Genomic DNA, 10,680 nt, shown 5'->3' with positions numbered 1-10,680 from the left:
CGCTGGTGGAGGGAGAGGTAACGGAAGCGCGAAAGCTTCTGGGTGTTGTAGTTCGAGGTATTCAATCAGCAAGAGATTATTGAAGAGAAAAAATGGGTAAAAAAATCTTACCGCACTATTTGGGCTGTCCTAATCTGAATCCTATGAGACTTTTCTCCCCCGCAAGCCATCACTTACCTCTGTTGTTCAAAACGACAAGCACTGAGATTCAGAAAAACTACATATCCCATAAAGTGTTGCACGCCGAGGGCTTGTGGAGACCATTGTCGGCCGCGGCGCAGGCGCGGGCTCCACAGTGGAGAAAGATGGCGGCCCCGACGTTTACTGCGAGGTTATACTCCCTGTTGTTCCGCAGGACCTCCACTTTCGCCCTCACCATCGCCGTGGGCGCTTTGTTCTTCGAGCGCGCCTTCGACCAAGGCGCGGACGCGATCTACGAACACATCAACGAGGGGGTGAGGGACTGGGCCATTCCTGACCTTGGGCCCACCTGAGGGGTGACTGGGAGTGGAGATGGGTTGGGACTCAGTCTTCCTTACTAAGAGGGGGGAAAGCCATGGGCGCCTTATGTCGGTCGACTGCCGTATGTTCTCTCCACCAGATGTGAATCCCAAAACATTAAATGAGGTCAGTAGATCCTTTGGCGGGGAGGGGGGGGGCGGTTGTAAGTTTTGATATCACATCCCCATTTGTCCATTTGCAGAAGTAGAAACTAAAGCCTAGTGAGAGCAGAGGTCTTACTAGGGCTACCCCAGTCAGAAGTCAGTGGTGAGTCAGGGCTGGAACCCGGACCCATTGTCTCCTCTGAGGGTTTCAAGGGCAGGTTTGAGCGGGCAAGTGTCCTGAAAAGGACATCGCCTTAGATACTGTGGCTGGCCTTGAAAAGGCCTATCTGAAAGATAGCACTCTTCACTTCCCAAAGGCTTCCCACGCAGGCATTATGGTAGTCATAATGGTTAGGAGATGGGAATATGAAATCAGAGCCCTGGATGGGAATACTGGGCCTTGTCACTTGATAACTGTGGCATTCATTTGGGGGAGTTTCTTAGCCTCTATGAACTTCATTTTTATCTGTAATATAGAGATGTTACTAACAGTAACTACAGTAGAGAATTACTGTGAGGATTATGTGAGATACTTGCAAGGTGTCACAGTACCTGGTAGGTGGTGCATCAAAAAAATAACGTTTGTGAGGTTCCTCAGGAGAATGTAGGTAGGGAATGACCACACCTTTTAGACTCATTGTGTGCCAACAGTGTGCTAGATGCTGTACATGCTTTATATCATTAAATTGTGGCTTAAACTAGGGAAGGTCTCCTACAGATAGCCCTGTTTCACCATTCACTTGTGGTTTTAATTCAGAGCTGTCTGACCTTACGGCCCAGGAAGACTCTGCCCACTAATGCTGTCCGCCTGTGGCCTGGACAACTTTCTGTCCCTATGAAAGTGTTGCCACTGTTCCATCTCCTGAAAGCAGTTCTGCTGGCCATTTTCAGTGTTTGGGAACAGCATTTAAGTATGCTATCAAAACATCAATCTGTGCTTTTAGGAATGAGAATCCAACTAGCTCCTGACCCAAGAATAATATGTTTAAGGAACTAAAAAATGATGCAGTGTGAATTATTTGGGCCTATGCATTTAGATCTCTTGAATAATACCTGGGAGTTAAGGAAATAAGGCATCTTCTGGGCTCTGTTCCTTAATTGTGTACTTTTGAGCAGTTACCTCAATTTCCTGTAAAAGAAGGATCATCCTCTCCCACTTAATTTTACATGGCAATTGATAACATCAACGCATTTTGCAAGTGTTGGGAATGTGCGTCAAGCCTAGCGTTGCTTCCGTTTTGCCCACCCCAACTGTCCAGACGTGGTATATGTTTTTCTCAAGCTTGTTTTAGAGACCAGGACAGTGGGAGTAGCTGCAAAATGAGAGAAACAAAACTAAAAGTTTGTGACTTTTGTCTTTAAAATGCAGAAGCTGTGGAAACACATCAAGCACAAGTATGAGAATAAGTAGTTCCCTGGAGACCCCTACCCAAGCCAAAAGGACCAGGTCCATCCACCAGCTGTTTGCCCAGAACCAGGGCCTCAGCTTGAAGATGATGCTCAGATTACTCTTCACCGACCACCTTTAGCTGTTGGCAAGAAGTGGCTTCACCTGACAGACTCTTTAACTTCTGCTGTGTTTGAAGCATGTTTAATCAGTCATCAGCAAATAAATGTAAATTGTCCTTGAGACATGCTTCTGCATCTAGTGCTTTGTTAATTCTACCCGATCTTCACTTATTGATTGAGACCAGAGTCCTCTGCAGACATCTGAAGGGCAAGTTCCATTATTTCGGATTCCCCGTTAACTTCCAAAGAACTCTGGTTTGCAAAACATGAACTATAATTGGAGGTGTTACTTCCCACTTTTGCTTCGAAATCAGTAATTCCACTCTTTTTTTTTTAATGTAAGCTCTACATCCAGTGTGGGGCTCAAATTCACAACCCTGAGCTCAAGAGTTGCATGCTTGGGGCACCTGGCTGGCTCATTTGGTGGAGCATGCAACTCTTGATCTAGAAGTTGAGTTCGAGTCCTGTGTTGGTTGTAGAGATTACTTAAATAAATAAAACTTGAAAAAAGAGTTGCATGCTCTACCAACAAAGTCAGCCAGGTGCCCCAGTAATTCCATTTTAGTTTGGGGGCACCTAGGTGGCTCAGTCGGTTGAGCATCTGAGGTCATGATCTCAGGTCATGATCTTGTGGTTCGTGAGTTTGAGCCCTATGTCAGGCTCTTATGGTGACTGCTCAGAGTCTGGAGCCTGCTTCGGATTCTGTGTCTCCCTCTCTGCCCCTTCCCCACTCACATTCTGTCTCTGTCTCTCAAAAATGAATAAACATTTAAAAAATAATAAAAAATGTTTATTTTTTAAATGTTTATTCATTTTTCAGAGAGCACATGAGCGGGGAAGGTGCAGAAAGAGAGGGATACAGGGGATCCAAAGTGGTCTCTGTGCTGACAGCAGCAAGCCCCTTGCAGGGCTTGAACTCATGAACCGTGAGATCATGACCTGAGCCGAAACCAAGAGTCAGGCACTTAACCGACTGAGCCACCCAGGCACCCCCAAAATTAAAATTTTAAATTCTATTTAAGATTTAAAATTCCATTCTAAAATCTCATGGGAGTGAACTGACTGGCTTAACCATAGGGAAGGCAGTGGATTCAGCTGTAGGAAAAAACCCTGCCCTGAGGGTTTGGGGCCATTCCCTGCCCCTGGGTCTCTCCATTCTGCCTTTAATTTGCTGAGTGTCTTTGGACAAGTTGGCATACCTCTCTGGGCCACAGCCCATCTTCTGATGCTGAAGTTGGACCAGAACTCTGACCTTCCTGCCAGAGTTCCCCTCTCTATGGAGTTTGGTTTATCGTGGTGCTTCCTTGATAGGTTTGAATCCTCACTCTACCAGTTCTAGCTGTGTGAACCAAGGGCAAGGCACCTGACCTCTTTGAGCTTCAGTTTCCTGGTCTGTAATATGGGATTCATGGAAGTACCTTCTGTGTGGGTTCTTTGTGAGTATTAAATGAGTTGTTAAATGCAGATTAAGGGGCGCCTGGGTGGCTCAGTCGGTTAAGCGTCCAACTCTTGAATTTGGCTCAGGTCATGATCTCACGGTTCATGAGATTGAGCCCCGTGTTGGGCTCTGTGCTGACAGCCTGCTTAGGATTCTCTCCCTCTCTCTGCCCTCCCCCTCTCTCTTCTCTCGCTCTCTCAAAGAAACATTTAAATGTAGTTAACAGTCACAGATCCTGGCTCATGGACACAACTGCTGGCAGAGAGACATAGGGGGATGCTTAAGGACCTGGAGAACCAGAAGATTCTGCTGGCAGGCTATGGAGCAGTAGGGATGGGAGGAAGGGGTTCAAGGAACATAGTACAGACATTCATTTCAACAAATATTTGGGTGGCCACTGTGTGTGAGGCACTGTGGTAGGTGCAACCAGGCATGTGGTGGCTAACAGGCTTGAACTACAAGAGATATTGTAAATGCCACTTTTTAAGCATATTTATTTTGAGAGAGAGAGAGGGAAGGGCAAAGAAGGGGGGGAGGGGAGACAGAATCCCAACAGACTCCGCACTGTTGTCGAGGAGCTTGACGTGGAGCTCAAACTCACGAAATGCAAGATTGTGACCTGAGCTGAAATCAAGAGTGGGGCACTTACCCGACTGAGCCACCCAGGTGCCCCTTGTAAATGCCATTTTGTATCAAATACATATGGAACTTGTATGTAAGAAAGTGCATGTGCAGTGGCACCATTTTCCTGAAGGATATTTTGTACCTATGTATTAAAATCTTTAATGTGCATATCTTTGACCCAAGAAACCCCACTTCTGGCAAATTTTCCTAAAAAAATATGGGTATCCATAAGGGATGTTCATCATGGTGTTTTTTTTGTAATGGGAAAAGTGAAAACAAAATATCCTAAATAAGAATTACTGTTGAGGTGAAATATGCAGTTGTTGAAAACCTTGTTTTAACTGAAATACCCAACACATAATGGCAAAGTACCAACCTCACTAATACATGAAGCAGTCTTCCAAGTTACTAAGAAAAAGGTAAATAACTCAGAAGTTAGTACAAGAAATAAAAGTGGCTACAAACATGAAAAAATGCCCAGTTTCACTAATAAAATGGAATGCTATTTCTTGACTACCAAATCGACAAAGATGAAAAAGATTAGCAACACCAGAGAATTTCCGTATCTGATTACCTATGTACATATGCACGCTTTTAAATGGTTTCTAGGGCACTTGGCTGGCTATCAGAAGAGTCTGTGACTTTTGATCTTGGGGTTGTGAGTTTGAGCCCCATGATGGTATAGAGATGACCTGAATAAATAAAACTTTAAAATAAAATAAGGGCGCCTGGGTGGCTCAGTCGGTCAAGTGTCTGACTCTTGATTTCCACTCAGGTCATGATCTCACGGTTTGTAAGTTCGAGCCCAGCATCGGGCTCTGTGCTGACGGTGTGGAGCCTGCTTGGGATTCTCTCTCTCTGCCTCTCCCCTGCTCGCACTCTCTCTCTCAAACTAAATAAGCATTAAAAAAATAAAATAAATTTGGTTTTCTCGTGTTTAAAAAAAGGGTGTTGCCTGGGTGGCTCAGTTGGATGAGCATCTGACTCTTGATTTCAGCTTAAGTCGTGATCCCAGGGTCGTGGGATTGAGTCCTGAGTTGGGCTCCGTGCAGAGTGTAGAGCCTGCTTGAGATTCTCTCTCTGCTCCTCTCCTCTGCTCATGCTCTCTCTGTCAAAAAATAAAAATAAAATACACATGACAAAATTTACCATCTTAACCATTTTTAGGTGTACAGGATATTAAATATACTCACATGTCCATCCCCAGAACTGTCCTCATCTTGTAAAACTGAAACTGTACCTATTAAATAGCTCCCCATTCTCCCTTTCCCCAGCCTCTGACAACCACCATTATAATTTCTGTCCCTATGATTTTGACTAAGTACCTCATATAAGTAGAATTATATAGTATTTGTTTTTTTTGTGGCTGGCTTATTTCACTTAACATAATGTTCTCAAAGTTTATCCATGTTGTAGCATTTCGCTGAATGTCCTTTTTCACGCTGAATAATATTTCATCATATATATACATATACCATATTTTGCTTATCCCTTCATCCATCAGTAGACACTTGGGTTTCAATGTTTTTACTATTTTGAATAATGCTGCTATGACCGTGGATGTACAAAAATATCTTCCAAGACCTTGCTTTTAATTCTTTTTAAAAAATTTTTTATTTATATTTGAGAGAGAGACAGATTGCGAGCGGGGAAGGAACAGAGAGAGAGGGAGATACAGAATCCAAAGTAGGCTCCAGGTTCTCAGCTGTCAGCACAGAGCCCGATGCGGGGCTGGAACTCATGAGCCACGAGATCATGACGTGAGTGGAAGTCAGACGCTTAACCAACTGAGCCACCCACGTGCCCCAGTTCTTTTAGGTATATACCAGAAATAGAATTACTGGGTAACAGGAATTCTGTTGTTATGATTAATTAATTAATGCAGTTTTTTTTTTTTAAGTCTGTTTTTGAGAGAGCGCACACGCACATGAGCAGGAGGGACAGACAGAGAGAAAATCCCAAGCAGGCTCTGTGCAGTCAGCGCAGAGCCTGATGCAGGGCTCGATCCCATGAACCGTGAGATCATGACCTGAGCCGAAATCAAGAGTCGGGCGCTTAACCGACTGAGCCACCCAGGCTCCCCTAAATAATGTACTGTTAAGTAATCCCTACACCCAACATGGGGCTCGAGCACACAACCCCGAGATTAAAAGTTGCATGCTTTTCTGACTGAGCCAGCCAGGCACCCCAAGCGTGTATTATTTTTATAATGGGCGGGGGTCTTAAAAGGGGGCTGCCCAGAGAAGGTGTGAACACAGACAAATGCAAAATGTGTGCCCCCCGCGCTGGCTCCAGGCCTAGAACCCACTACTTGGAGGCCCCAGGATTCCCCTTCCTGAGGTCCCAATGAGAATTTGCCCTTGAGTGGCACTGCCAACTGAGAGCTGGGCCTCCCCAGAGCTCCCTGGGTGGATGTGCCTCGCAGGTGGGGGAAATGAGGATTAGCACCCTCCTCAGACTGGCACCAAGAAGCTGTTTATTACTGGAAAAAGTTTCCTTCCCCAGCTCAGCCTGAGATATTTCCTGGAGTCAAGAGCTGAAAAGGGGCTTTTTGGTTAGAAAGCCCCAAGAACTTCCCACCTGCTCCCCTTGCACAGGTGTTAGGAAAAGCTAAATGCCTGGATACCTCATAAAAGTAGGTTACTGAAGGCCTCTGAAATCCTCTTCTGAGAAGTTGGCATCCAGTGTAGCTCTGAGCAAGCAGGACCACTCTCTTGGCTAAGCATATTGGAGCTGATGTCCAATTTCAAAAATCTCTAGAAAACTGGTAGAAACCACTTATTCAGTCAGTCAACCAATACATATGTATTGAGTGCCTACTCTGCCTGGCTCTTACATTCGAGTAGGGGAGACAGATGGTAAACAAGAAATTAAATGAGAACTTCAGCTCATGTTAAGGGCTATGAATAAAATAAAACTGGGTAAAATATAGGGGGTAACTCAGGTTTAAAGAGCAGTGTGAAATGCTCAGGTAACTAGTGAGGGAACATTTCTCCTTGGAGATGGCATTTGAGCTGAGATTTGAATCTCGGGTAAAGATCCAAAGAGCATTCAGGAAACAAGGACAGCAAGTGCAAAGGCCCTGGGGTGAGTATGGGTTTGGCTTATTCACTGAACTAAAGGAAGGGAGGAAGTAATAGACAGGGTCAGATATTGTATGGTCTTGTAGGTCATGCGGATTTCATTCTAAGAAGAAAGGTCAGCCCCTGGAGGAGTTCTGATTAGTAGCTTACATTTATCAACTAGTTGCCATGAGCCAGGCATTGTACTAAGTGCTTTGCAGTTTATGTGTCACTTTATTTGACCAATAATCCAAGAGGTCATTTTATTATTCCCACTGAATAGCTCTAGTGAGGTGTAAATAGCACTGATTTCAGAATGGACAGTCCTGGGTTAGAATTCAAGCCCCACCACCCACGGGCTGGGTGAATTTAGGCAAGTTACTTACTCTCCCTGAGCCAGTTTTCTCATCTGTAAGATACCCACCATGATATTGCAGAATGGCAGCTATGATTCTTGTTATTTCTGGAGATGCTGTCATCTTGGAGGGGTGTCAAAGGGAGTAAGGATTACTGTGCAGTAAATCCTCACCAAGCTGACTGCTTAATTAACCCAGCCAGGAGCTATCCGGGCTGGCACTCTAGGGCTGCCTGCCAATGTTCAAAACTTTTCAGCTCTGGGTGGAGTCCAACTTGTCCTGGCAGCTCAAAGAAAGGCCCAGCCCTTGGAACATTCTAGACTTTTCCCCAGTAGACACAAGGATGCTGCCTATCATAGGCTGAGTTCCTCAGGAAACCGACTCCGGGCTGTCATTAGTGTGCAAGAGGCTTGCTTCTCAGGTCCATTGGATTATTTTTTTTAATGTTGTCTTTATTTTTATTATTATTATTTTTAATTTGAGACAGAGAGAGTAGGAAAGAGGGGCAAAGCGGGGGAGAGAGAGAGAGAGAGAAAGAGAGAGAGAGAGTCTCAAGCAGGCTCCATGCTCAGTGCAGAGCCCAAAGCATTGATCCCACAATTCTGGGATCATGACCCGAGCCGAAATCAAGAGTCAGACGCTCAACCGACAGAGCGACCCAGGCGCCCCCATTTAATTTTTTTAAATTAATTTTTATGTGAGTGTAGCTGACACACAGTGTTACATTAGGTTGAGGTGTACAACATGGTGATTTGACAAGTTTATACATTATACTATACTCACCACAAGTATAGCTACCATCTGTCATCAGCTATTACAGTATCATTGACTATATTTCCTATGTTGTGCCTTTTATTCCCATGACTCATTCAATAACTAGAAGCCTTTATCTCCCACTCCCTTTCACCCATTTTGCCCACCCCCCACCCTCTCGGGCCCATTTTATACCTGCATCTACTCCTTGAGGTTCTGCAAGAAAGGATTTGCGAAGTAAAAATAGCTAGATGTGCAAACTTGTGAAGATTTTGGGTGGTGGCTCAGTCGTTAAGCATTTGACTTTGGCTCAGGTCATGCTCTCACAGTTTGTGAGTTCAAGTCCCACGTTGGGTGAGCTTGTGCCCCGCATTGGGTGAACACGAGCCCCGCTTTGGGTAAAAACATGAGCCCTGAGTAAGCCCTACTTCTCTCTCTCTCTCTCTCTCTCTCTCTCTCTCTGCAGCTTGCTCACTTGCGCCCTCTCAAAAAAATAAAACGAAAATTAAAAAATAAACTTGGGAAAATTTTTTAAAATTCTAATACCCAGCCTGAGCAAAGACATAGGAAATGATTGTTCTCAAATCCTGTTGGGAAGGTCAATTCGACAGTCAAAAAATTTGACTTAGCAATTCTAAGAACTTACCCTGAGAAAATAATCATGGATGTGGACAGATATTTAGCCAGGAGGTTGTTCACTGTAGTTTAATAGCAAATAATGAGAAAACCAAAATGCACAGCTACCGGGTTGACTAAAGTGTAATCTGATAGAACAGCGTTAACCCATTAAAAGGACAAAGATGAGAAATGGAACATGTTCACAATGTCTAACTAACTGAAAAAACGGTGACAGTAACACATGTAGTATGATCCCATTTTCAGAGAAAACCCGTATGCATATTCCTTTTTCTAAAATAATGTCAGAAGGATAAGAGCTAAAATCCTAACAGCAATTATTTCTGGATGGTGGAAATGTTCTTTCTCTTTGCTTACTTGTGTGAATCACACCGAGAAGCATGTTACTGTTTTTGTAATGTGGCCCGGGGTTGGGGGGGGGGCAGCAATATAAGTTATTAAAAAGAAATAGATTCCATCCCGTAACTCAGCCAGCCCTTCCAATAACAAGGAACAAGGACTGTCCTACAAATGAATTTGAAGCCTTGCAAGGAAAGGACAGAAATCAATGAATTTCAAATGTCTGAGCAATGTGCATAGTTGGAGGGAATACAAATTCCTCAGGCAGAGTGAAGGTGATGGCAGTTGCTTTCGTACGAGCAAAGAACGAACGCTCTGTACAGGGGCAGGCACTAGCATACGTAGAGCATCACACACCCACACACAAAAATAGCTGCCTTCTCTAGGCACTCACCCAGGGCCAGGCCCGGGCCTGGTGCCATTAACATATTCCATGTCACTGGATCCTCAATCGCAGGTAGGCACTGCTCTCCATCCCATTTTATAGGTGGAAAATGAGGCTCAGAGAGGTTAAGTCTCTTGTCTAGGGTAACACAGCTAGTAAGAGTAGAGGTTCAAACACAGGCTACGCTCATAGCCACAGCTCTGCACCATGTGAAAATCATTTATCTCTCTTCACTGGGGCCTTGGCCTGATATGCTTGGATTTATACACAGACTGAATGCCAAGGGCAGACTCCAGCGGGCATCAAGGACAAGGCAATGATGGAATGCAGAGAAAGTGTCAGCTGGGAGCCACTTAGCCGACAGTCTGTGAATACAGGGGTGCTGTCTTTCTGCTTCTCCTGGCCTATCCTCCCTTCAAAACTCCTGCACAGAACCTTCCGCAGCTGCTCTGGACACTTCTCCTCCACTGCATCCTCATAAGACTGCCAGATCAACTCCCCTGCTCAAACACCTTCAATGGCTCCCCACTATGGTTGAGATCAAGTTCAAATCCCTTGGCCTGACATTTAAGAGCCAAGCTACCTCAAATTTCACTTTACAAACCTTCCAAATACGGTCCTGCTATGGGTCCCTATGCTCTCCCGTCTTCTGCCTAGGCATGGATTACCGAAATAGCACATGCCTGTGTTTGAATTCTAGCTCTGCTACTCTCCAGCCAAGTGACCTTGGGCAGGTTGCTTCCCCCGGTGTGAGCCTTGGTTTCCTCATGTGGAAAATGGGATAATGATAGCAAAACCTCACAGGATGTTCGGGAAGATATGTGAGATAATGCTTGTAATGTCCTTAGCACATGCCTACTAGGGGTGGTTTTGTTATGTTGCTACAGTGAGTAAATAAAAGGGGGCTCCCTGCACAGTTTTCAGGGACCAGTGCCTGATTAGCATATTCAATCCACGAAATGCAGGCTGAGAA

General features: G+C 44.8%; 1 protein-coding gene across 2 annotated transcripts; it reads left to right on the top strand.

The window, feature by feature from the left end:
- Nucleotides 1-259: 259 nt before the first annotated feature.
- UQCR10 (ubiquinol-cytochrome c reductase, complex III subunit X) lies at nucleotides 260-2,235 on the top strand. 2 transcript variants are annotated; one of them, XM_086682118.1, is made up of 3 exons: nucleotides 260-455; nucleotides 602-627; nucleotides 1,975-2,235. In XM_086682118.1, the coding sequence occupies exons 1-2, from the start codon at nucleotides 306-308 to the stop codon at nucleotides 605-607; spliced, it is 156 nt and encodes a 51-aa protein (XP_086538244.1). In that variant the 5' UTR covers nucleotides 260-305; the 3' UTR covers nucleotides 608-627; nucleotides 1,975-2,235. The 2 variants fall into 2 exon arrangements, with proteins under 2 accessions (XP_086538244.1, XP_025789098.1); XM_025933313.2 differs by lacking the exon at nucleotides 602-627 and having other exon boundaries at nucleotides 273-455.
- The last annotated feature ends 8,445 nt before the right edge of the window (nucleotides 2,236-10,680 follow it).

The sequence above is a fragment of the Puma concolor genome, chromosome D3 (assembly GCF_028749965.1).
Source record: "Puma concolor isolate L17-30 chromosome D3, mPumCon1.1.hap2, whole genome shotgun sequence".
Lineage (NCBI taxonomy): Eukaryota > Metazoa > Chordata > Mammalia > Carnivora > Felidae > Puma > Puma concolor.
This window is presented reverse-complemented; position numbering and strand designations above follow the sequence as displayed.

What these genes read in the sequence shown, in the direction of transcription:
- UQCR10 (XM_025933313.2), top strand. Translation starts at nt 306, where the DNA reads ATGGCGGCCCCGACGTTTACTGCGAGGTTATACTCCCTGTTGTTCCGC. An exon ending in ACGAACACATCAACGAGGGG is followed by an intron (nt 456 to 1,974) that starts GTGAGGGACTGG and finishes TTTAAAATGCAG; the next exon opens with AAGCTGTGGAAACACATCAA.